The sequence below is a fragment of the Euwallacea similis genome, chromosome 9, assembly GCF_039881205.1.
Source record: "Euwallacea similis isolate ESF13 chromosome 9, ESF131.1, whole genome shotgun sequence".
Taxonomy (NCBI): Eukaryota; Metazoa; Arthropoda; class Insecta; order Coleoptera; family Curculionidae; genus Euwallacea; species Euwallacea similis.
The window spans coordinates 1,647,298-1,675,253 of NC_089617.1; the positions used below are offsets into that span (position 1 = coordinate 1,647,298).

Below are 27,956 nucleotides of genomic sequence, written 5' to 3' on the forward strand. Positions count from 1 at the left end.
AAATACTTGAAAAGTGTTTTTTTAGATTAGTAAAAAATTAGTGCTTGACTTATGGCACATCGAGGTAATACTATTTTTATAAATGGTGGAAATGTCGTTAGTTTTCTGAAAGGATCAATGTCGTGCTCGAAACTTGTTGAACCCTTCAACAGTGTTTCAGACGTGTCCCCAATTAGCCCCGGCTGCATTGTGACATGACAGCAGTTGGTCGGGAAAACACGCCACGTTCCGATAGTTTATCGAAACGGAAAGATTTTGTTACACGTCGAATTTGAGGAAAAATCGAAAGCAAACGAAGCAAGTTTGCTCGTAGACGTCCAATTAAAATTCCCCGTTTTGAGACGATTGGCGGAGCGGAAGTAATCGACACTTTAATAACGCTAATTGATAAAATCTCAATTAAGTTTTTAATTAATTTTTATACGTCCGAGATTTACTTCTTTGAGAGCCCGATTTTCTTCCGAAAAGGGAGAGACGATATTTTCAGGCTCGCTCCACCATTTTACTGCTCATAAAGGCTTTTTGCGCGAATATCGCGCCGGCCAATAAACACGTCGTAGGACGGAATATAAAAATACGCTTTGCGATACACACAAGTCGTAAAATTTTATGAATTTCGAGCTGTTATTCACTTAGCGAAACGGCTGTTTTCATTTTCGTTTCCCGGGAATTGCCCCGTTGCTTTTTAATTTCGCCCGAATGCGTTTTGTCAGGAACAGATTTCCTCCCATTTATGTTGCTTCATCCGATATCGCACATAATGCCACAATTTCTAGGATTAAATAGAGTGTTAATATATTCAAAAAGCAGGTTAAAAATGAATTACGCCTAGTGTTGAGTAAGTGAAAATTTAGTGTTCAGTTTGTGAAAACTTGAAATTTTCGCCTGCAAACCATATTTCGTGCATCAGTGAATTTATAGGAAAATTTTCAGGTAAAAATCAAAGTTTCCGCACATCGAATACAAGTTCATAATCGTCTCAATCGACGCAAGTTAAACTACATTTACCTCAAATCAAATCTTCCCTCGCTGACGGACAATTTCCACGCTGGAATTTCGAAAGAACTAATCTTGACAATATTTTCGTAAAAGAAACAGTAATAAATTTCGAGCGTATGCGGTAATAAATACCGTCACGTTTCAGCTTTAAGCAACAAGTGTTCTTCCCTAATCGAAAAAATCCCCAGCTGCAGCAGTCGCATCCTCAAGCAGCCCATATGGCTTTTGTCCAATTGGCCCCATTACAAACGCACCCCTAATTTGCATCAGAATTCCATTCCGCCCTCGGCCTGTCGCTGGGTGTAGACGGCCAGTTGCGTTACAATCGGATTAAGACAATTAGGACGTGCCGATTAAGGCTCGGAACGTATGTTAGCGCCCATGTAAACGTGACTTAATGCCACTGAAAAAAATCCTTTGCAAATATCCGAGAGGAGGCTGCTGCGGGGTTTCCATTAGCTTTTTTGTTTGCCTCCCCATCATAGAGGAAATAGATAGGGGAGTCGTGGCGCCACCTGAATTATACGTTAACACCCCTCACTCGATTACTCACCTATTTATTTGTAATGAGTCAACCATATGGGACCCTCGAAAGCGTTTAGGGTAGGGTAACCTGACTCATTGTCCACATTTTATTGTTTCGCCCCTGGGTTTTCTGATTAAGGTGCGGTCAAGTGACAGGCGCCAGCCACGGAGGAGTGCGTTGAAGAAGTCTCTTTATAGCCGCAAAATCGCCAAGCAAAATTGATTCTGCATAGATCTCAATAGCCAGAAAGCGCTTTTCACGCACTGAAGACTACTTTCGAAAAGTCGCTGCAACAGCAAATCACTTCACAACTAAACATTCTTCTGGAAATCCATTGGATATTGATGACAAGCTGGGAACTTCAGTTTAACGGAAAATTCGCTCAATGGTCGGTTTGCGAAAAACCATGAAAGTCAAGATTGTTTCGCGTGTTTCCTAGCGACATTAGGAACATTCAAATTCTAACTGCAAAAATTGACAATTTTTAGGGTTTTTCCAAGTCAACACTAAACTTCTTTAAATTGTCGGGAACGCCAAATCAAGCTTCAGTTAATAAGACTTATGAAAACTCCCCTAATGAAGCTAATTTCCTCATGACGAGCCCTGTCGAAAAAACCAGATAAATCATCACCCCCGCAAAAAACATTCCCTTCCTGTCAATGACGTTTTAGTTTACAACATCAGCCAAATTCCCGCTGAATTGACGATCGCCGTAGGATTTCAGGTGAGACGGGGGTTCGGGAGCGTTCGGCACTCCTCGCAAACCTTCGGCGGGGGTTTCCTCCCTTAACCGGCCAGAAAGTGTGGCGTCAGTACGCGAAAGGCTCACGCTGGGGATTGGATCGACGGCCCCAGTCAACTAGGGATTAAACTCTCGTCGGATCGAGTGAAAAGTCGGTTTTTTATAATTAGTGTTCGACTAGGCAAAAACCGGATTATGTGGTGGTTTGAGGTGTTGTTTTTGTTAACAGTGGTGGTGGTAGCTAGCGGCCAGACCATCGTCGAGGAGGTCGATGGTGCCGATCAGGAGGACACAGGTTGGTACCGGTAATTTTAGTGTTTCTAAATCTTAGAATGTTCTGGAAGTTTCTGCGAATTTCTAGAAAGGTGTTGCGGAGCGTTGAGACACAAAACATTAATGGCTGTAGGGGATGATTTGTCGGGGCGGTTTCAATGAACTTTCGGAGCTTTTTTGTTATACAAACTTTGGGGCTCCAGTATCTCGGAAACTATTAAGAAATACCATAGGAGTGGTAAAGGAGGAAAGTTGACTTAAAGGTTGAACTATACCGGCGCTCAAAAGTTACTTATGTATAAGTTTAGTTTTTTTTTAATTCATAGATCCTCAAAATTAACGGCGGTCATTAAGCACGAGAATTTCCTTCTCTCATCCCTTGAAGGCTTCCGATAATCAATTCCTATTTTTTCCATCGTCTGCAGATTCTAGAGCTCCAACATCTACCTTATCAATCTAAGAAAATCCTTTTTTTAACACTAAACTTGTCATAAATCGATTTTTACACAAGTAACTTAAAGGGCAATTTCTGTTACCTTGAACCGCAACAATAACGAAGCTTTAAGGGTCTGAGAAGGGTGCGATATATTGTTTTAGTCACGACACACTTTTCCTGTCTCCGTTGCCCCCAATGAGGGCTCACAGATGTTTACATGTACAGGGGGAAGATTTCAATTAAGTTCTCTGTGTTATTAAGGGTGCAAAGTGTTATCAATCATACTTTGAGAGGAGAATGGGTCTAGAAAGCCCGGATACGCTGTTGTGCTTATCCGTAATCAATGTTAATAAGTTCACTAATACTCAGGGATTGTGAATGTTCATATATAGGAAATCTCATTGGAGCAATTGTTTGTATGATTAAGCGAGAGTTTACGGCAAATTCAATGCAGTACTGAGCTGCTTACATAAAAATCCGTAAAATTTCAGTGTCGGGCGAGATATAATTTTAATATAATGATTTTTTTCATTTTTTTTTTCATAATCTGATACGCCGCTTTTTTTTCTTTCAGAAAATCAAAGTTTTCGAATTTATGCAAAGCCTTTGCACGTAACAATGCAATGGCGTGACATCCCTAGCTTTGAATTAATTTAATTAATTATAAAAATTAAAAATACTTTAGAAGAAATCTGAGTAAATTTTATCCCTAATAAGAGTCGGATTCTAAACTTGAGACAGGACCACATTTTAATAAATTACTTCAACAGAAACTGGAGGTTCGTTAACACAAGGTTCGTCTCTATGGTATGCCCCTGTTATGTATTAAGTAAATGTGTAAATTACGCAACAAATTTACTAAATTTGCAATACGTATCTGTTTTGTATGCAATTAAGCTGCACATATTTTACCTTGCAACCAACATCAGTGGCGTGCATGAATGAATTGTAAGGCGGGAATTCCGGGGAAAATCTGGAACTAAATAGGAGTCGCAGGCTGTTGAAGACAGGACGTCCCTGGTTTAAACATAAACATTTCATACTGAAAACATGACTGTGCATAAATTTCATCATCAATCAATCAATCAAGGTGGCGGGCATGAATTATTTTGAAAGCAGCAAACTAGGGGACATTAGGTTCTAAACACGAGACATGCAGCCTGATGATGACAATACATAAGAATATTTTCTAATTTTCTGTGTCACTGTTTTTTCTTAATAAAAACTGTCAGTTACAAATGTTGTACAAATTTATGCGGTGGTCTTTTATTCTCGTGTATGACGTCTTTCTCACATGTGAGATTCTTACATGACACATGAGAATAGGGCTCTGATCGTATTGAAAGCGACATTTGGACACATGACAAAACAGACAAACGGCAAGATGAATGGCTGACAGTCTGGATAGATGACAGCTTCAGTGACTAATATCCATCTGAATCCCTAACTATGCACATAAGATACACAGTGGCGTACATAAAATTCTCTAGAAAAAGTCTCCTAAAACCTGTTTATCGATCGCCCCCTTTTGTGTGTGTTTTCTTCTCTACCTGTCGCTATAAAACTTCTCGTTTATATGGAAAACAGCCTCCGTTTTAGTTAAGCTTGTTTTTAACTGGCACAGTCCCTCTTCCTCGGCTTACAGTCTCCTCGCTCTGTTAAAAACTTTTTATTCCCCAATTGCGCCGTTTCCCAACTTGCAGAGATTTCCGTCGCCCTCAGTGCGGGTGAATTACTTCGTTTTCAAGTGAGGGGCATAGACCCCCTTACAGGGACAACAATGCCAAATGAGAAATTAAATATTCCTCTGAGGGCAGATCAAAGTTTCAGCGGAAGTTTCTAAGCCGAGCTTAGAATGTCGGCTCAGGTAGAGACGCGAATTCAAAGTCACAAAACGGCTTAGAGGCCTTGTCTCAATTAAATGTGGAAGTATTTAATCACCACAAAATATTTTCCCTGTTTAAAACTCTAAACATTAAAGAGACACGCCCTGAAGCACGAACTAATCAAACTCTCTTCCCGTGTGTGTCTGTGATCAAAGTAAAGCTCCAACTCTATTGAAAACAGTTTGTGAAACTTTTCTGCCTAAACTATAAATTAAACGGAAGGTTTGCGCTGCAGTATCCGTCATGATTAAGCGGCGCCGCTTACTTGCCCCGAGTGTGTAAATTGGGCTTAAGGTGGCAGAGTTGCAGGACTATAAGGGGTAGTTTGTAGAGTTTGATTTTGAGGTTTCGTCCCGAAGCAGTGAAATCAGTTTCACTATTGTAAATTATTGGCTTCAAGACAATCGATATCCGACTGGAATGTTAGACGAAGCCCCCCTGAAGAATCCAATCAAGATGGAGGCCGATCAAAGCATTGCGAAACGGTCTTGAAAGTCACTCGTCTGCTCGTGACGGCTTTATGCGCCATGTAAATTTCAACCTTTTAACAAATATCTAGGAAATAACTCACCTTAAAGCTTATTGGATGTATCTCTGGAAGTAGTAAAAAGCAGACTTAAAGCTTTGCATTGTAGGTAAAATTGGCAGGCGACGTCAGGAGATGAAGTTTTAATCAAGGTCCAGATCAACAACCACAGGAAACGGAAATTTTCAGTGTAATATTCTAGCTTCTGACTAAAGAGAGAATTTCTGGCATAAAGAGAGATAATTTACTCCCCAAAGATTGCTAATATTTTCGCTTCGATAGCGTAATTATCTAGGGCGTGCAGTTCTGGGAGATGAGGTTCTAAACAAGATACAGTACAGCCTGATTAACAATCACATTAACCGCAGGTTTACACTGTAATATTTTAGCTCCTGGTTTTAGGGAGGGATTTTGGAATGAAGAGAGTTGATTTTCTCCCCAGAGAATATACTTGAGCTCGCTTCACGTAATTGTCTTGGGCGTGCAATTCAGGGACATAAGGTTCTATAAAAGGTGCAGCCTGAAAAACATTCCAATGAAAGCGAAATTTGACCAATTTTGATTCGGATTTTAACTCTCATGAATAGTGGAGTATCCCTGAACAGAATCAATTGTAGTGGCGTGCCGAACATCAGAACAACAATTTTAGTTTAAATCCCTGCAAATCGATAAATTGGGAAGCACACTCAAGCTATATTTCTATGCAAAAGCGGTAATAAAATACGGCAAGACCTTTGAGGTACGGTGGCCCTTTAGTTAATATCTGGCTCGCCAAAAACGCGATTTATGGGCCCTGATATAGCTAATAACGCCGGTAATCTGTTATATTTTCTGGGACATTAATTCCCCTTTTTCTTGACCGATACCCCTCCTCTATGTCTAATGTATCTGACACCGTGATTATGTCTTTAGATTCTTCTTACGTTTTCGCACTAAGGACACCCCCTAGGGTTTAGTTAGCCCTCAATAAATGACACAAATCGCGTGAGGAATAGGAAGGTGATTCACATCGTGTTTGAAGGGAAATAAAGGACATCGATGACTCACGGCTACCGTGAGAGGTGTCTGTAACACACAAAGTAACGGGAAAGAATATAATTATGAAGGGGCGTTTAGAGGCGCCCCATTTGGCAACGTTTCAAGGCATTAGGTCACGCAACGTTTCGGCTTATCGTGCCTCGTCATTCGCGGCTCTTATCAGTTTTCGGTGCTGTGTGTGTTTTAGGCTCATGATGGAAATGTTAATGGTCTACAGGTATCATGCATAATCAAACAATGGCGCGTGGGAACAGGCAAAAGATCTATGTAAATCGGTTACAGGATACTGTCTAAAGGCAGAATTGACTATTTTCGAATAAACCTGATGACTTGTATTTATCCACATAATTTTCTTGTGGTAATTTTTTGGAATACTCCGAATGGCTAACTCCCGCTGGAGGAGTGAGGTTCTAAACAAGAGGCAGTAGGTCGAGGAAATCTCCAAATTAATATCAAATTTGATGCTTTCCAGCGGCTTTAAAAGTACAAAAATTTCGTGATTAGAGACATGACATTCTAAATCGCGGACGGCAGAAGAAAACTCTCATTAAAATTAGATTTTATGACATTTTCGATCAACTCTAAAAGAACGAAAAATTATGTGTGGAAAATTCTTGAATCCCCTGGCACCTTCTCATCCGATATTTCATATTTATCGAAACAATTTTATTGGGCCACTCGGTGTCGTTCCGAAATTCCAAACGACTGCGCATAAATCAAACGAGCTTTTCCCGGTGAAAAATGTATAAATGCAAATCGCCCCTGCCCCGAGATATCAAGCAGATCCAGGACAGGTTCAAGTGCGAAAATTGAATTAATTGGTTATACGTTTCCATAAATTGGAGCGTGGAGAAGTGCGAAAAGAACGGTCCCAGGGACCTCAAAATTCCCACCTGGAGGGCTGATTTATGTATAGCGTTTCATCTCTGTCTCGAGCGTAATTGTCGTGTCTTCTAAAGTTTTATAATTACATGACTGGGGTCTCGGCTTCTTACTACGAATAATGAACGTCTTGTTGGCCCTTAATAAGGGCGGCGTGGTTTAGTTTTCGGTGACGACGTTTACAAAGAGTACCGCAACATTCCGGCGACTCTGGATAATGGGCTTTGCTACACGAGCGGACGCTTTGAATGCTCGCTACGTGGGACGGAGAGTGATAAGTGTGAGGAGTTTTCTAAGTTTATATTAGAACCGACGAGAGTCGGTTTGTTTTGCTTTTGGTTTTTTTTTTGTGGGGCGACAGGAGATGGAATGGGGGCTGGAAAATAAACTGCTACAAGTCTTGTAAATTATAAGCATCAGGTTTCAGTTTGATGAGGCGAATCTGTCTTCTGCAAAAAGCAGAATTTGGATGCGGGTTGAGTGTTCCTCAACTGTTCGTGGCATGCCGTCAGCGACTTGGGCTTTAAACGAGAGGGAGTGCAGCGTGATGAGTCTCACATCAATCTCAGATATTAAGACGGTTCGGCGTTTCTTACTCGTTTTCAAAGTGCAAAAGTTTGCACTTTGTTCCGTAATGTATCAAGAGCGTGTAGTTCGGGGAAGGGACGCCTTAATTAAGATCGTACATTCTTTAAAATTACGTTCAGGTCATCTACCTGTAAATACAGTTGGAGACATAAGATTCTAATCAAGAGAACATAAAACGTTGCTATTTGTTCGTAAATTTAATAGGGGCATGTGGTCTGGGCACATGAGAATCTACACGAGAGACAGTGAAGCTCGATAAAGCCTTAAAAATAAAAGTATTTCTTAACGAGTCTAAAACTGCGGTAATTTGCTATCTGACTGCCTGTTCACCACAGGCGTATAGTCCGGGAACATGAGCATCTGAACCAGAGATAGTGCATGGATGTGTATTTCCCTGCAAAAGCACAAACATTTGGTTTTTGATCGTTTACTTATCAGAAGACTGTGGTTAGAGAAAAAAAATCGAAAAAAAAACACAGCACAAAAGTTATTGGTATGATCCCAATTGCTGTCACTTTCCCCAGTTTCTCTATCATTCAGAGAGCGAAATCTCATATCTGAAGAGGCTCCTGCTCATGTGAAATAAGAGTCAGATAAATCTAAGTTAACTCGCGAGGCGGAATGGAGAAAGTTCCTCCCCGGCTGCGATGACAAATCTAAAACAATAAGCTTTGAATGGATATTTACGCGAAAACTGCGATCGCTTTTAGTTCCTTTTCGCTCCCTGGAATTGTACTTTATTGACTGAAGCCAGAGGCGGAAGTGGAAAAGAAAATAATTGCCGCGTCTCGAAAGCCGGCCCCGGCGAGAGAATTATTGGTTATTGTAACAGCCACCGGAAGTTTGCTATGTCATTAGTTAACTCCGGAGTATCGGCGGTTTTCTTCGGGAAAAAAGACACACTCTGAACTCCGGGAGTTTTCGGACGGTAACAAAAATTCTCCACCAGCACTAGAGTGCATAAACTACCTTATCGAGACCAATAAATCGGACTTTTAAGAGATTTTCAGGCCATCAGGGAAACGGGCCATGATGGCGTGCACTGCATCCCAACAGAAAGCGAGCCAAGAAAAAAATGTTCCCATTTTGGGCTCCCAGGTCAACGCGCAACCTCACAGGCCTGTACATTTAGCATTGCCTTTGTTGTGGCTGACGGTGCCGCTTTAATGGTTGAAACGTCGGCAATCAATCAAGCTGGAAATATGTTTTTGATTGGGAAATAGGGAGGCAGTGAGATTCTACACTCAACAAGTTTGCAATTTCTAAGATAAATGAATTACAGCACTAATTACGGGTCGTACTTAGATCCAATAGTATTCTAGGCGATTTTGCAGCTAAGAAATTTTAAAGTTTCGAAAATTGCTTCTATTCAGATAAAGTTGCTACAAATGTACTTTTCATATTTTCTCTGAGATTTTCCCCAGATTGCTACACAAATTTAATCGGAACGGTACCAGGTCAAAGTGTAAGGCTGCCGCCAAAAGCGTGATCAATAAACGTTCCCTTTGTTGGTGCTGCCGATGCTCCTTTTATTTCCGAAACGGCGGCAATTAATCAACATCGAAGGAGATTTGATTTATTAATAGACGCTACAGACAGGCAACATCAAAGCGGCCTGAAATTGCTTTATTTCAATGGAATAGTGGCAATTTTCCCCGATTGATATCGGCTGTAAGGCGGCTATCCCAACCTAAAAACCGCTTACACATTGCGCCGGTTTCCTCCCGCCGATATATTGTTGCCGACACTTGACTGGATCTATCGGGTTAGCCTGTCTCTTCCTGGATTCGCTCGATCACTCAACCTGGGTTTTTTTTCGCGAATGATTGGCTCTACAGAAAAAATGCCGAAGTCATCTATTTTTCCACTCCGCGCCTCTTTTATTGCCCCGAATTTCTTCAAGCTTCGGAAATATAATTTTTTACGAATCGACCCTCCCGTATGAATAATTTTCTATTGAGGATCAAAGCGGCTTGACATAAGTTTTATGGTTCTCAAACTCATTGAGTTCCCGTCTCACATAACTTACAATTATCTCGAATATTGTCATGAAATCAGCATCGGTTGGCAAATTAGATGACGCTCCAGTTAAAATAAAAGTAACCTCTGGTTCGTCTCAGTTGCCAATTACGATGCCAATTAGACAACGGCTGCTCCCTTTAAAATCTAAAAAGAGGTAAAGTTGTCTTGCGAAACAAATTCAAAGTCTCTCATAACGAAATTAACGTCCAATTTTTCCAGGACGTCAAAGAGGTAGAATTAAATATTGCCCTTTGAGGAGGCCCACAGAGGAGGCAATTTCAAAGTTAAATTGTAAAAACCGGAATGTTTTTCTTTATACCATTTTCGTTGTTTATGGACATTCTTCACGTAATACGAAGCATGTTAGTGACAATGGCCATAAAGAGGAGTTTCAAGTTGGTGGAGGCTCCCTTTGCAATCCTTCGATTGAAATAAAACTTCCCGCAGCCGGAAGTTTGTCCTGGGGCGTTCGAGTTTCCTTTAATTAGTGTCAGTGGCTCCACCTTTTTGAGTTTGTGGAGGTGTTGAATAATTAACATGAATATTCGCCGCCATTACTCCAAATTTACTTATCCTGCGGGTCGGGTACTACGATTTTTTTGCGCATAAAAGGGCGTTTCCGCAGAAATTTAAAGCTTCCTCTGGCCCTGCTTCATAAATTCCCAATAAAACTTGGGCACATATCACTGGAGCTGACGTCAAAAGCTATTTAAATGTTGACTTTCAATTTTCCGACGCCGAAACGCTCCACTTCCGAAGGATATTTCGACGAATAACTTCAAAGCTCGAGGTACTCTTCCGTTAAAACAAACATAAATTTCGCATTTTCGACTCGTGTTTCTAGTCGACCGAAGGCCCAAGGTTGTTTCCTGTTTTTCCTTCTTAAAGTTAGTCAGCTTAAATAACTTTCCCTATGAATTTTAACTAGGCTGATTCTGAAAGTTCTTGAAAACGCCCTAGAATTTACCGAGGATTTAAGTTTAACTTAAAAGGAGTGGAGATTTGAAAATTATGAGCGTTAGTAAACTGATGGCCTAAGCATTAGTCATTTTAAATAAAATATGACTGTAAATTAGAATTGATATTTTCCCGAATTTGGAGGTACCCAAACTCTTCATTTTTGGGCTAAGGTAGCAATGGGTCTTACGGCACGAACCAAGAAAATTAAAAGAATATATCAAAAGAAACAGAGACGTAAGGATAGTAAACTTCGGACAAATATCTTTATAAAAAAATTTAATACACGAATCTATCAAAATTAAAAAGGGACGCCCCTGATTGTGGACCCAAGGTAGCAATGATCCTTGGCGTACAAACTTACAAATATTGGGGAAAAATCTAAGGAAACAGTGGCGTCTTTAAGAATAGTCTCGAGTAATGACTTTCACAGCAAATTCTTGAATAGTATCATAGCACTCCTTGACCAACCCCTTCAATCTCACATCCTTAATTCACTCATCACCCTTCCCTCTCAAGTTCTAAAATTCCCTGAAATAACTTTTCTCCAGGCCAAAACAATAAACCCTAAGAAAACGTCGAGACTGTTTTAAAAATCCGCCCGATTTCCTGCTATGGAACGCGCACCAACTCTGCAGCTTTCCGCCTCTAATCCCGACACAAATGCTTCATAAATTGCAATTAGCCAGTTTAAGGAAACGTTTAAAATGCGATTCGTTATCGTTAGCCCTACGAAACGGCCCAGTCACTCGTTGCCTTTAAGCAGCCGAAGGTATTAGGGCCAGTTGCAATCGCGTTCGAAATTTATCTTTATTGCGACTCTATTTTCAGTTTTTTGGAAGCGTTTTTTTGGAAATGAGAAGTCTTGAAGACTAAATTAAAAGAGGAAACGCAATGACTGACAGCAGAGAGGTACCAAGGTTGTCAATTTTGGCTCAAATTTGGAAACTGAAAAATTTTATTGGAGGCTAATTTTTTAGGGTTTTTGCAGGGGACATCAAAGAGTTAAAATTAGTTATTGTCCGCTTCGCCTTTGAAGGCCAATTTAAAGTTTTATGAAAGGGGAGCGTAATTTTCGAATGTATGAGGCGCATTTATTTATCATGGAGCTTTTGGGTCCAAATGAAGTTTTGTCCCTATTATTTCTTGATAATACTAATCAGAAACTCATCAGTTTCTGCCTTTGCAACATGATTGGCAGGAACCCCCATAAAAATTGAAGGGAAATTTCTTTCCTTCCACATTGAATTTGTTTTACGTCTCGAATTTTCCTCTCGTTTCGCATTTTACGTCCAGAAGCCTAATTGCCTTGTGCTTGCTTAAGCAAAGGGTAAACTCGATTATACTTTTTACCATACGCATCAGCTGCCTTGTTCGTTTTAGTTTCCCTTGCTGGTCGCAGACAAAGGACCGAAAGAAAAAGCATAAAACAACTTTGATGATTTGCTTTCTTAGACATTTTCCATTCTCCTTGCAAAAATTGCCAATCTTCTTGAAGCCGCGTTATGCTAATCCATCTTTTCTATAACCACAAAGGAGATAGATCCCTTGACCAGAGGGCACTGTCGACTATAAGGATAAGCTGCTTATCAATCATGGTTTCTCGACCTTTAGCTTATGAACCCTTGGAGATGTTTAAAGGTGTATTTACATATATTGTGGAGATGTCACGAGCATGAGAGAAACTTTCAGGGGTGGCTTCGATAACGATGTTTACTTTGATCGCAAGTACGGCCGCCAGGTTGATGGGATTCGTCGTGGGGGTCGAAATGCTGAAGTTCTGCGGGAGGTTTCTGGGAATTGCTCTGTTGTGAGTCCATTTATTTGCGTGTAAGTTATAAAAATTTCAGTTTGTTTGGTCGAAGACCACAAGCATGCGTGAAGCGACAAGACACAGAATCAATTTTCATTCATTCAATACATATCTTAAAATTCTAGCCACTTCTTAGTGCATGGTTTTCAGGACAAATTTGGTAGAGATTGGACCGATATATTCTATGAAAATTTCTGAAGATTTTAGTTGATTGGTCAAAAACCAGTGGAGCACAAGCATGTAAGATCAAGTAGTGGCACGACTCCAATGTTCTGTTCAGAAGAGATTGAAAAATTTACCTTGATTCGCTAAAAATCAAGGTAGTACGGACATATAATTGTAGATGATCAGGAGTAAATTTCTATACTCTACTTAGCTATTCAAAAAACTTCAACAGAGGCGTGCAAAGCGAAGATGTTAAGTAGTGATCACGAGCCAGATTCCACGTTAAGTTGTGAACTAAAATACAAAAGAACTCCAACATTAATACATCATTTCTCATTCATATTTAGCCATGATCGAATTATCTCTTCAATATCTACAAAGATTTCAGGATAATCGATCGAAAATTAGAGGCTTTTGGACAGATAATGTTAAGTAGTGTTCAGGAGTCAGATCCTATGCTGAATTGTAGCCTTACTTTCAAAAAGTGTCTATCTATCTTTGAATGCAGGATTTCTAACTTAAATTCGGACGAGAATGAGTTGATGTATTCAATCAATTTCTTCAGAAGCTTTCAGGTCGATTGGATAAAAACCAGAGACGGACGGATAGAGGAAGTACGGTAGTTTTTTCACTTGGCTTTCTGAAAAAATTTGGCTCGTTCAAATGTAATGTGTCTTGGAAACTACCTTCTCTACTAAATCTCATATCTCCCTTATCAATTTTGACAGCGCTTCAAATTAGTTCTTCCCACGGCATGCCGATACACCGCTCTCAATACCCTTTTTCATTGTTTCCTCAACTTTTTATACTTATTACTTGAGCTTTTTCTGGGCGGATCGCGATGACTTATCATCCTCCTAAGCTGGTTTTATACGGTTTCGCGTCTTTGTATTCGGCGAGAGAGCTTTCCCTTGTAGGGCCATAGAAATATAAATTAGGGCCATTCGAGTGAATCGCATTGTCTTTCGAGGATTATTTCTTAATTTCGTTTGACGGAGCTTCTTTGGAGGGTTCATGAGGCCGGTTTTTACCCTCTGCTCTTCTTGACGTCTAAAAATGGCAATTTAATCATTTTATCGCTTCTTTATTGCCCCGTTTGTGATATTTGCCAGTCAAAGGGCGATAACGAGACACATACCATGTTTTATTGTAAGAAGCAGAGGTGAAAATGGAAAAAATGTCAGCTTTATTCTCTTGTGGAACGTCTCTTGGAAGTGTCTTATGCTGGGTAATTTTCTAGCTCTACGTCAGACAAGAGGGTGCTATGGGGAATCACGTAAATGTCACGGAGGTTTGCAGTTTTTAGAATTATTACCTTTGTCATGATTTCTGAGAACCGGGTACTCAATTCCATTATAACAATAAATGAAACTTCCCCGAATTAAATAGAATTTCTTCGAACAATAATTAGTGCTTATTGACGAAAAAGACGTCGGCAAATGCTTTTCCACCTTAAATTCGTTATTTACTTTAAAAAATCCCTTATTAGCCTTTAAATTTGTTCCCAAACCCGGGACCAAGGAATTTTTCTATGGCTTAAGTGCCTCAACTCGTAATAGGATCGCTGACAATATAAAAGACGGGATTCGGGGAAAAGGCGGATTGCTTTTATACATACAGAAGCCATTCCGGGCTTTCCGGTAAAATGGTTCTGTTTATATTAATAATGGGTTTACATGTCATTTATATCGCACTAAAATACTCGTAAATATGTCACGTAAATATGATATTATCGATAACTGTTGGTTCATAAACAGTTGATGGCACCTAATATAAAATCTTTGGCATACGATTTTAATATGCCGAGAATGAGCGTTACAACTCCTTTAACTTTTAAAAATGATTGAGCCACACCCACAATTCCTTTCAAGGTGGCGACTCGAAACTCTTTCTTAGTGCAGCTGCGATCGTTCTCAATCTACGTCAAACTTTTACTGCTGATTGCTCTTAGTGTAAGCCATACCTGTATTGCAAATGAGCCCTGTAGCTTCTTCAGTTTAAAAGTTTCAACTTTTTAAAAATTGTGTAATCGTTAACCTGAAATCATTTTTGAAAATAAGGACTTGAAGATACAAACCAGTACAATCCTCATTCTTTGCCAATCGATGTCAAATTTTTACTACTAGATTGCCTTAGTATAAACTTTAACTTTGCCAAGAATGAGTGCTGCAGCTTCTTTAGTTTCTAAGTATTTTTTTACTTTTAAGCTTTTTACATAAATTTGGTTTGAAGGTGGTGACTCGACACTCTTCTCCAGTACAGCCCTGACCCTGCAGCAATTAACTTAAAATTTGTACAGCTGGTTGCTTTTAGTTAAGTTCTTAATTGTGACGAGACAGAGCATCGTAGCTGCTTGAGTTTGGAAGTTATAATTTTTAAAATATTGTCGAGTCTCATAACCAAAATTTTCTTTCAAGGCAGCAATCGACTTATAATTTTTTTACTGCTGGGTGTTGTCAATGCAAGCTCTTACTATGCTGAGAATAAACGTTGTAAAGAAAATTATAATCGAAACATTATAATTTATTAAAAATTCTTCTGATTAGAAACTAACATTCGCTATTTCTTGGGTTAAACAGAATAACACTTCAAAATACGATTTTCCCAAAAAATGGGATGTTCCGCTTCAACAGTAGCAACATTAACTTTCAAAGGATTTCCCCCTCGTATAATCAAACAAACCGATGTCGTCATCGAGGCCCCCGTTTTTGTAATGAAAAACACTTGACCCTTCGTTACGCGCCCTCGATCCCCCGAGAAGAAAAGCACGAAAAGAAATAAAAGGTAATTTCGCCCGTTCGAAAGCAGGATGATGATAATATTAACTGCTGAGGGGAATTTAATTATCGCCTTCTTAAGTATTTATTCATTTTACCTGAAGAGAGTCTCGTGGGTGTCTTAATTTTCTAACCCTCGTTTTTCTTGCGCACGGGTTAATTAGATGTTTCGAAAAAATAATAAGACAATAATTGAAAATATAAAAGGCAAACAATGCAAATTTACCTTCATTAACAATAAATCCCCGTCCCTCTTCCCCTGCTTTACAAATCCCTGGGGGAATTTAATTAAACAAAAACCACCCCCCATTATTTACGGTCCTCCGATAAAAAGCGCGTTAAATTTGCGCTCGGCTGCCCCGACCACCTCACATTGTTGTGTTTTAAACAACGCTGTTAGTATTTACAAAATCATCATCATTATTAACAAAGCGGGTTTCGCATTAAATTGTTTTTGCTCTAAAAATATGGTTCATCCCCGATGGACAACGTTGAATGTGTTTTATAGCCGCCCGTCCGAGCGCACGTATGTATAATACCTAAATCCCTAATATTTATTTCATGCATGCGAAACCTCGGAGGAGACGGTCGAACAATGGCTCGTTTTGTGTTTCGTTAAATTCCGAACTGCCTCTACTGGGGATGTTTGTAAAACTTTTATTGGACCGCATTTTATAAACTTCGAATACATATAAAGCGGTCCCCCGAGGGATTATACTGCGGTAACAATCGGAAGTTTAATATTCGGTTGTGGGAATGTTTTTGGGCGAAGACTTATGTTAACCACAGAGGATCTCTTTTCGTTTCGTTGCCATCTCCTTCTTCATCAATTGCTCCTAAGAAAAGTAGAAAATAGGATCGCAGTTACAGTGCAACCTCTACTAATGAGCAGCTTCTCGTTAACTCTCAAATATTGAGAGATCGCACATTTGACGAATCAGCTAAGCGACAATTATCAAAAATCGACATTACATTAGTATTTTCCCACGCCAGGAAAGTATACTTTGCAAGCAAACTGTTAAGATAAAATTATGATGAATCTTTAATTTTACGCTTTTTTGATAATGATTTTTTGGTAAAGATGTAAACATCGCTCCATTTAATTACTTGATAATTACTAAAGACATGCAGGCATATTTTTGAAAACGGGTATGTTGAAAGGACATATGTATATATTAATATTTTATGTAAACACAATGATCCCAGTAATTTTATAGAAAAATATTTTTACAATTTGGGACAGCATAAGTACAATGAACAGTATAATGAGGCAAAATCAAAATAGGCCGATTAGAAACCTTTTTGTGGTTGTCAGGTTCTGTTATTAACGTGTTTTTGTTTATTTTCGAGGCAACCGTAGAAAAACATGCTCAAATCGCATCATTATATAGACGGATGAAGGTTACGAATTTTACAACATTTTCAAATTAGTGCCGTTCTCACAGGGAAAGCAATCAATAGGAGTTGAGGCGTTATTCCGAAAAAATGAGAGAAAGAATTCTGTTTAGAGTGATTTTTCCAACCCGAATAATTAAAATGATGATTAATATGTTACGGATCAACGAAATAGGACTGAAAGCAACATATTATCAACATACCCACATGGGAAGTTCTCGAGAAAGATTTCTGCCCCAACACCGCCGTGAATAATACAAATGATCCCTCTGCTGACGGCGGTTAGTATTTACCCAGTGATTAACAATTTGGCAGCTGCTAAAGCTCCTTCCTGACTTTGTCTAATCACCGACTGATCGATGCTCTCCTTCGTAATCGATCTTTTGTCCGAACTTGGATGCGAGATAATTGCCGCCCGCTTTGATAAATTATCGCCAGTCCCGTACAAAAAACCGACACTTACATTTGCACCAAGTAAATCGAAAAGTGCATAAAATCTCTCTCTAATAGCATTTGATTAACCGTCAACTACCCGGGCGACAACAGTGCCGCGCAAAACAACTTTCCCGAAATAAAATTACATTAGACGGGCTTTTAAGTTAATTTCGCTGGCGTTTTTCGGTTGAATTTAATTTCAAAAGGGCCGATCGCATTATTTATTCAAACTTTCCGGGACGAAAAAGCTGTTTGGCTAAATTGCCACCGCATCACGGCTTACTCTTGTTGAACAACAAATTGATTGGTTTTGAGCTTTCAAAATCATCCTCGTTTTGTTTCCTGGATTTGAAAGGAAACTCGTTGTGTTCACCACTAATCCTGTTGATGGACGATGGGAATGAGTGAATTTCTAAAAACTCTATGACAGAATGGACGTTTATGACCAATAATTCATGTTATGATGTTTATCGATATTTGAATAACTGAAACTCCCAAATTAAATATGCTACAGTGCTGATTTTAGACGTAGTTAACGTCATATCAGGATTAGCCCTAAAATTTGAGCGAATTCATGAAGAATTAGGGCTCTGCTGGGGAAGAAGGTCCAGTTAGCACCGGAATAGGAAACTCTGAGTTTGACTTAAGTCTCATAGTTTAAGCCATTGAGCCATTGTGTGAACCATTTAAGCCATTGTCATCCTAGCCATTGAGTCTATACCATTAACACTCAGCCGTAAACGTTTGACGTTCACTGGTAAAGAACACGGTCTGTACTGTGGCTTATGTAGAATCGTCACCTTAGAAGCCAGTATGAAATTCAACAGTATTTAAAAAAATTATAGCTTTCAAACTGAGAGAGCTACAGCGCTCATTTCCAATATAGCTAGAACATAGGCTATGAAATTGAAGTTGATTGGTGAAGTATCAGGGTACCTGGGAAGAATGTTTCGAGTTACCAAAGAAATTCAGATTGAGCAATATTGAGAAATTTGTAGCTTCTAACCTCAACTCAACGAACTACAGCGCTCATTTAAAAGATATCACGCTCATTCAATTGCTCTTTAAATTTACGTGCATGTATCTGCATTTCTCCTGAACCACACTAACCCTAATTCAAACGATTTCCTAGTCCTTCGCGAGTTAAAATTTCTAATATTTGGGAGGAAGATAGTGAGTTTACATGTGAAAGGAAGAAAAAATAAATTATACGCCCGTGCAACGGGTATCAAAGCAACTTTCTTTGATTGCTGTGCTTTTCTCTTTCTAAACTCAACTAACATATAAATCTCTGACATAATTACACTCCTTTCAACCCTTAACTCACTTAAACCAACATTAAAAACAATCCACGTCTCAGAATTTTTAACGAGCCTTATCGCACAGCAGATTTAAGTCTGGGCGAGGAAGCAAATCGTCGCAGTCGTTGTTGACTTTTAAACGGTGCTTAATTAGCCACAATGCCATGGATACCAATTAGCGTTATACACAGGAAAATTTGCAAAGTTGCCCAAGAACATGCAACCTCCCCGGTTATTTAACTCGTTTCCAAGGAACTAATTAGATTTGCTTAAAGTATCGCCGTCGGTTACGACTGTTGCCGCGCTGAGTGCAAAGTTTCGGGTCGCATAAAAACTATCAGAAGTCGGTGAGGCGTACGCAGTTAAAACTTGAAATATAAAAAATATCAATATTAATTCCTGAAAAAAGTCTCCAAAACGGTTCGAGTTTTGAATTTATTTCGACTCAAAGTAGAGAAATACACAGTTGAATCCTGGAACACCAAAAAAATTCAATGCCAATTACTAAAAAAATTCAATTTTACTTTCTGAAAAAAATCAATATTAATTTCAGAAAAAACATGTCAAAACAGTTTGGGTTTGGAATGAGTTTCTATTTGAAGCAGAGCTATACACAGTTGAGACCTGAAACATAAAAAAAAAAACAAGTATTAATTCCTGAATTTTTTTTGTTTGAAACATCTCATATTGCAATATTATTCTTCGGCCATGTCCAAAGATGGTTCTATATACCTTACAAAGGAGCTAAAATTGCAAATAATTTAGAGTTTCCACTAAAATTTTAATTACGTCGTTCTCATTGCCCTAACAAAACTTAACTATAAACCACAAGAAACAACCATCAGAATTTACCCCCGAGCACTAAAAGTGTGAGCCAGAATTACATAAACAACACCCACTTTCACTCTCCAAGTCATGGATACACTAACAGTGTACCTCATCAGTCTTTAGAACAAAAGAAAACCCGATTATCCCGATTTTTAATTCAGCGCGCAATACGGACATCTTATTCATCGCCACGCTAACATTCGAGTGAATCACCTGCGAAGTGATAACGGTACTACCTGCATTTTGTAAAGGTACAGCTGATCGGGCTTAGAAGCGATACGTGCGATGTTTCCAGATTTAGTGAAATGTAGGAAAAGTTGCGAATTCAAGGCAGCAGTTTCATTATGCAAACATTTCTCGACGGAATAAAAAATACGTTTTTTATTGAAAGAGAACTTGGTTAAAAAAGAAGTCTGAGATTTTTCGAGAACAAAATTAAATTAGAATTTCATACATCGTGTTCATAATTAATATGTACGTATAATAAATGTATTATTAATAATACTATGTTGGACCTATGTTCACCGTGAAGACCTTAATTGGAGGTTGCGAAGCTTTAGAAAGGCATTTTTTCGAACCGTCATTTTCAGCACCAAAAAATTGCAAAAATTAGGGACCAAAATGATGCTGTATCTCGGAAGCTTTACAAGATATCGATAAACAGCTCAAGTTGCGGCATCATTCTTCGGCTACGACAAAAAACGGTCCTCAGCTCCAAAACGGCAAATAATTTCGACTTTCAACTAAAGTAATAATTATTAATATTAATAAATAATAATTATTAATGATTGGTGTCGACAAAATTATCATCAGAATTAGATTTTTGGGGAAATTATTGTGTCTTCATAATCCATCAACGGAGCAAAGCTAATTAAATCCCCTAGCGGGCCCAAATCCCAATTAAGCCCCACGCCAAAAGTTCCGGCCAACAAAATAAAATCCATCGCAATGCGATGTACTTTTAATGACCGTAATTAGAAAGACGGGCTGCCTCTCGTGCATTATTCAAAGTCCCTCATATCGAGTTGTTAATGGAGTTTTAATAAACTCCTTCTGCCTCTGCTACTCCCACCTGCAGCCCCCTTTCAAACCACCACCGAATGCATACACAGAAACATCATCTTGTTTGGATTGTTCGATGTGTGCGAAGCGCGCTGGCAGCTGAAAGATATTTGCCTTCATTATCTTAATTACTTCCCTCTGTCGAGTGTATATTATGTCGTAAATGGAAATCTTCGGAGGCTGACGGATCGTTAAAGTCTCTGGTTTTAATAAGCAACGATATTAATCAGCCCGATGAAGTCGTTTATCTGCTAATCCGAACGAAGTTACTCTTAATCGCAGTAAAAAGATAGACCTACATTAATGTGGTTGGCGGCTTAATATATTTTAAAAAAATGGCGCTTTTATGGAAAAAATTATTTTGACTCCATTAAAACGAATAGCCCGTCCCTAGTACCAGCAAAGTGGACGCCTGCAGCGTTCTGGGTAGCGACAGACGAACATATCCTTAAAAATATTCAGCGGTCCCTTTCCTGTCTGAGGGGTTGCTCTTGAAGAGATTTTATTGTCTCTATCCACTCTCGTCATCATTGCCATGTCTGAATTGTTTGGTGCGATAGGGCGTTTTGTCGCGTGGGACATGAATTTGAAAAGTGCTGTCCCTCTTCGCCCCCTCCTTTCGGAGCGGCGTTCACAGCGCTGAAATTCACGAAAGAGTGGGACACAATCTGGAAAAGACTCAGTTCTCCCACTCCGCAGTCGACTGGCGAAGGTATTTAAGGTCACAAAAAAGTTGAACACCCTTTTGAAAGTGTTCACTTGTCCCTTCACGGCCTCGTGATGGTCCTGCATAAACAGCATTCCAGTTCGCGAAAGGGACATGATGTTGAAAAGATTTCATTACCCCCTCCGCAGTCGCCGAGACTGTTCGCCTGGCTACGGCGCTTCAAGTCGTGATGGAGTTGATCATGCTCTTGAAAAGTTTGCTTTGTCCTTCTCTCCCTTCGTCAACTAGTTTGAATTGTTTGACGATTCAAGATTTCGGGTAACGAAAGAGCGGATGCTCTTGAAAAGATTCTATTGTCCCTAAGGAAGCAATGTAATATCTCACTAGGAGAAACTCATTAGGACGCTAGGTCGCGAAAGACAACTATATTATTTAAAAAGATCCGTTAGCCTCCTATATGACCTGCGTGCGTTGGCGGCGTGTTCGGTTGGGAAGAGTGGGAATGTTCTTAGAAAATTTCGACTTTCCTATTCTTCCTTGTCATCATCATTTTTCTTAGAAGGTTTACTGCATTTCGGCGTTTTGGTCCGGACAATAGTGAGTGAGACATTGAAAGATTCTACTGTGCTTTTTCGCCTTTCTTCCGGTTCGACATTTGCCAAATTATAAATTTCGAAACATTGTGACATGACCTTTAACAGCCACTATTCTTGCCTTTTGCTGTCGTCTTGAGACGTCACATACATTTTAAGTTGCGGAAAATTTAGCATGCTCTTCAAAAACATTCTTTGATACCTCTCTACTCCGTCACGGCCTGAGGTTCACAGTGCTTTGGGTCGCAAAAAAGTGGTATATGATTTTGAAAAGATTTCGTCGTTCCACTCCGCAATCACCGCAATTCGTTGTCTAAGGACGGCATTTCCTCTCGCGATATTGTTGAACGTACTCTTGAAAAGATTCCATTGCCCCTATCTGCCTTCGTCGCAGTCACAGTACACAGAGCCTGGAAATTTTGACTATATATTTTTCATAATATAAAGTATGACTCAGCTCAGAGTGCGCTCTATAGCCCGGTCAGTTCGAAAGGTACTATATTTTAAACATTGATGAGCTTTCGACCTACAATTTTCGTTCACGGCGGTAACTTAAAATAATTTGCATTACAACTTCCAGCACTCGACAATCCCCTCAAAATTCTATTGTTAGTTGCATATAGTATTGAGTACAATGCCTTAAATTTCTGTGTGACAGTTTTTAAATATTGTCCATGCAATATCGCAAGTTCAGGTAATATGCAGCTCTATAGGAGAAGAAAGCAATTTCTGCCTAATAAAAAACCGAAACTGGTTGAAATTCCCTCGCAAATTGCTTTATCCCATAGCAGCTCTGCTGCATAAAGCTTCCTCACGTAGTTGCAAGGCAGTTTGCTTTAAAGGCGAGCCTCAACCGTGAATTTATAGCACACTTTCGCCATACATGTACCAAATTAAAGTGCGCCTTCAGGAATTCGGGTCAGAAACCGAATTTCATCCACGAACGACTCGGAATCGTATAAAATCTACTCATAATATTCCTGCAGCTCACTTGCTTCATATTATGCTTGATGACGCATATATGAGGGTTTATTTAAATACCGAACAAAGGAAACATATTAAAAGTATGAGAAGTTTAATTGCGAAAGTTTCAAGTACCATTAAACTCATAATATCTTTTTTATCTGGCCGTTTAACGGGTGTATCCGCTTAAGCAGTAAAAGCGCATATTTATGGTCTTCGGGGGTGTTAAGGGTCGTCTTCTTAAATAACCCCCAAGTGGATTCTTTTTATTTCGGAAGTTTCATGGTTACGCGTTAAATTTTTCAGTATTTAGTCCACGGAAAACTGCCTTGAAGGAGGAAGAGGAGTATACTTTCAGCTTCTTTGGAACTTTTATTACTTTTTGCTTTAATTAATGTAAAGTTTCGTTGTTGTGGATTATCTGTTTAGATAATGTTTCATTCTACTTATAAACTGCAGTAGGGCAAGTTTATTTTTAATAAAATAATCAGCAGCATCGACGGCGTTAGCAGAAGTTGCATCAAAAGCGAAGACGCATCCACAGCAAAACAGTATTAACACCAACAGCAGCATTAGCAACAGCAGACGCAATAGTACAGATCTAGTTCTGGCTAACTGTCTGGGTGATAAGTTTCAAATTAGTTTCCAACACAATTCCACGCAATCCGACCCTTCTCGAACACCGAATATTTTCACACGCGAGTTTTGATGATTTAATAACACATTACTGAGCTTCCTCCTTCTGGAAAATTGAGTTTTTCCTCCAATTCCAGCCAGTCTGACCCGGTGACCTGTTTGGGGAGCGTGGCATGCAGACAGCGGGAACTCCATAAAGAACGTCTCGCAAAGGAAATTATGATTAAACGACCCTCGGCGATATATCGTTTTTGAATGAAGACTGCTCTGGAAATAAAGTGTTTTCCAGAAATAGTAGAGCAAAGTTTATTTATTGCGATAATGAAGATGGAATCCATATTCGTATGAATATGAAATGTAGTCGAAGTTGGATTGGTTTTGTTTGAATGCAACACTCTACGTGTCCGTAGTTTGCACTGCAACTGAGATATGAATAGGAAATAATATTCTCCTGTTTTGAACCGCTTGAAATTCTGCGATAAACTGAGACTCTTGAGCTTTCCTCTTTCAGAACAAGCATATCATTACTCACTCACTTTGGATTAATACACATTTTGCTTTGTTTCCATTCTGCATATGATCTTCTTCCTGGATGCTATGCCTATGACAAAGACGTGTCGCCTTTCGCACTTTTATAAGGCACATTTGTCTTATTCCTTATTAGTAATTTGTTGTTCAAGATCACTTTACTTTTACCTAAGTAAGGCTTTTAGCACTCTCCTACTTCTGTAAGCACATTTGCTTACACACCCACTTCTTCTCCTTGATGTTGCACCCGTGCAAGGCTTTCAGACATGTCGCCTTTCCTACTTCTCAAAAGCGTATTGGTGTTATTCGTTATTAGTAATCCGTCCTTCAATACCTCGTTACGATATTATTGTAAAACAACAAACAATTTTCCTGCTTGGTTTTCATGCAGCACATAGCCTTTTCCTTCTGCACGTTGCACACGTGCAAGGCGTTAAGACTTGTCGTCTTTTTTACTTGTTTAACTTGTAGTTGCTTTGCTTGTGTGTAATAGTATTAAATAGATATGTAATATACCGTAATAGTCTTCTATTTTGAGTCACTTGAAGCTCTGCTGTAAGCTGAAGGTCTTGAGCTCTTTTCCTTTGAAATTTAGCATTCTATAGGCGATAAACCCACTCACTCACATTACCTGTCTCCACGAGCAAGAGAATTTCATTTAATCAAAGGGAGAAAAACCCTCATCTTTTCTTCATAATAATTCTGTTGGTCATTTGTCTGAATTTAGAGCGAATGTGCTTATAATAATGAAAAGCGTTTCAAAAGGAATGAAACACGACAATCGCTTTAGGGCCATTGCCATAACACCTTTGTTATTGGATGTTCTTTTGTAGGGAGGCAAAATGGCTTTGTTTCTGAGGTTCGTAATCTTTAAATTGCTTATTGTCTCTCCCTTTCCCATTAGGCGATAATGTTGCTTAGATTGGTGTGTTGATGTTGAGTCAAGATTTCGAAACGTGAACAATAAGGAGTGCCGAATAAGGGAGAGCAAAACTACGGAATAGTGCCGAACAAGAACATCGAAATACGATAGAACTACGGAGATGTCTCGGAAGGAAAATGCGGGATAGTGATGAAACTATGGAGTAGTGAGGCATGATACTGAGCAAGCGAAACTTCATGAACGTCTGGAAATGTTATTAAAGAGACGTGAATAATGAAAGTACGGAAACGGGTTACGTATAAAATTGCATGATGAATAAACAATATTTCACGAACGTGACTGAACGATTTTGCGAAAACTTCATTTAGAATATTGAAAACCATATCCTGCTGCACTGATGCTGCTCTTGCTTTCAGTGTCGCTGATGTTGCTGCTGCCGGTGTTATTGCCGTTGTTGCAGCTATCAATAAAACTGAACAAACCTATTTTACTGACATTCAAAATGTCCGAAATGAAAATGTCGAGAGATTCTTAATTATTTAAAGAGCGGCAGGAAGCGTTGTCGAAACATTAAATATTTCCAACCCGTCGACAAGAGCGACGTCCATTAATCAGGTTTAATGTAACGACAGGCCATAAAATTCAATATTAAATCCATCGAAACGGACGTTTTATTTATCTGATCAGAACAATTCCGTTCGGTTTCATATTTTAAAATTAATTTCCAGTTTATTGCGTCGGCGTGATTTATTGGCTCGCTTATCGACACCTCTTCAACTCGACGGTTGTTAATAATTGCTTTTGTTTGCCACCCTTATAGCAAAAATAGAAATGCAAAAGGCAATTTCCCTCGGGGCTTCATTGGAGGAATAACACTGGAAAGTTACCTCACGACTCCGCAACTTGATATATAAAATAGTAATAGGGGTCTCGTATGTTGATAAATTATGCAACGTGCGAGATAAGTAAATTGGATTTTATTTCCCGGTATTCGGTAAACTTAAAGCAAACTCTGAAATCCAATGGTGTTTAATTTGGAAAGCGTTTTAAGGTAAAAATCACGACAATTAACCTAGAAGCGACGTTTTAAAAGCCCATAAAAGCCCTGCTTTGTAGGTGCACGTTTCGCGAAAATTAAATTTCCCGGGTGTACTTACTCTTTAAGATTTCGGGGGCTTCTTATTGAAACTTTTATGCCGGCAGTAAAACATCACGACTTAATACATTACATAATCGGTTCTGACGTTACTTAGTAATCATCGCAATTGTCTATTGAATGTAAGTGATCTGCGAAATAAAACGGCAACATTCAGCGGCAAAATTAATGGCGTGTTACCAAAAAGTACCGAAGTATGGGGATTTTCTACGTGGCTTGCATTCTAGTCGACTTTATGCTAATTTATGTGCGGGGGCTTAATGCACGGTTTCGTTGCCGCAATTTCTTTTAATTTGCCGGGAAGTTTGCATGAGATCAGGCGATGATTTGATAGTTTGTACGTTGTCGTCGGGGGTTGATTAGTCGACTGTGTAAGTACAATATCACGTCACTGTGCTATTTTAAATTAATATATAATTTGCTTTGTATTCATGCAACGTGTGCTCCTCCTTCTCGATGTTGTACTTGTATGTGTGATTCTTAGGTGTGTTGCTCAATAACACGTTAATACATTATTTTAAAATGTTAAATGACTTTTCTCTATTTCAGGCAACACCTGCACCTCCTCCTTCTCCTCCTCCTCCATGTCATCACATTGCGAGGTTCGCATGTCGTCTTTCTTACTTTCATGAAGGGCATTTGTCCATTTTAATTATTGGTAATTTGTTGCTCAACAGTACGTTATGTGTTATTTATAATTTCCTTCATTTTTATACAGCCTCAGCTTTTTCCCCTTCGCGTTGTTATTCCATCACAAGACCTTTAAGTAAGTAAGAAAGACGACCGTTCTAAAGGGTAATTGCTTCATTTCTGTTTAGTACTTATAAATGTCTATGTAATTTGTTCGGGTTTCACACAGCTCCTCCTATTTTCATGTTACAGCTAAAGGGCTGAGTTCACTTAGTGTCTGTGTTTACGATTTAGCTTTTCTCACTTTAAATCCATTTATCATATCTCAAATCTCCAGTTCTACTCGTAATTGTGGTAAATGGGTGCAAAACTCCACCGCAGATTTCTGAAGTCCACACGCCTCGTTTATTTACCCTAACTTGCCTTAGCCCAAAAGCTGTCGGTTTTCGAAACACAGGGCTCCAAAGTTGATTTTTCATATATCTATTTTTACTCTTTCCCTGTAGTAGCAGTAATTGAGCAAAATCTCGCACTTGGAGGTTTTTAGGAGCGACAAATCGAAATCCGTCTACATCTTAATGCTTCAATGCACCCGGTATGAAATTTCGTTCTGATAACATTTTCTTGAATAAAATTTATTCACCAACATGTTCTATGGGCAAAAGATATTCCTTGTAGAAGTCTCCATAAGCCTCCCCTTTTGAGATATATGAAGTCAAATTCAGAACGTTCATTTCGCAGTCGATATTGTCTCTGTTAATTAGCGCGAAGATTTGGACTATTTTCCATCAAGAGGTGCCTATATTTCCTTTGTAACAAAGATTAGATACCGCATTAGCATTGTTCGAAGTAGTACATTATTAGCTTTTGCCTAATAAATACCTACTCGCGACTGTGCACTTAATGTAATTATTTTCGTATTCATTATGAGGAGTTCAAACTAAGAGAAATGTTTTATTGACCGCTAAAACGAAGGTATACAGTGCATCCAACAAATAGTTGCCTGAGAAGGTGCAAAAATCCGTAGCAGTAGGAAATGTTGGATGATTCACATTGAAAACAGAACGTTCCTTGTCATTTGAACTGCAAATATCTCAAAAACGAAGGTCCTTAGAGGCTCTTAGAAGATATACTTTATTGCATAAGACGTGTTGTGAAATATAAATTTTATCGGAAGAGGGTCTTGTACAGGGTGGCAAAAGGTTACGCGTTTTTAAAGACGACTGATGTAGCCGCTTCTACTTTGTGC

General features: G+C 39.1%; 2 protein-coding genes across 2 annotated transcripts in view; one reads left to right on the plus strand and one right to left on the minus strand.

Annotated features, from left to right (window-relative positions):
* The first annotated feature begins 2,102 nt into the window (after nt 1-2,102).
* LOC136411191 (protein turtle homolog A-like) overlaps nt 2,103-27,956 on the plus strand; it is an 87,795-nt gene continuing 61,941 nt past the window's right edge. Inside the window, exon 1 of the mRNA XM_066393682.1 lies at nt 2,103-2,562. Coding sequence (XP_066249779.1) covers nt 2,463-2,562 — 100 coding nt within the window. The 5' untranslated portion in view covers nt 2,103-2,462. The remainder of the gene's footprint in view (nt 2,563-27,956) is intronic.
* Nucleotides 8,274-27,956, minus strand: part of Sdhaf3 (Succinate dehydrogenase assembly factor 3) — an 87,209-nt gene continuing 67,526 nt past the window's right edge. The window contains exon 4 of the mRNA XM_066393702.1: nt 8,274-8,290. The gene's annotated coding sequence lies outside the window, so the exon portion shown is untranslated. The remainder of the gene's footprint in view (nt 8,291-27,956) is intronic.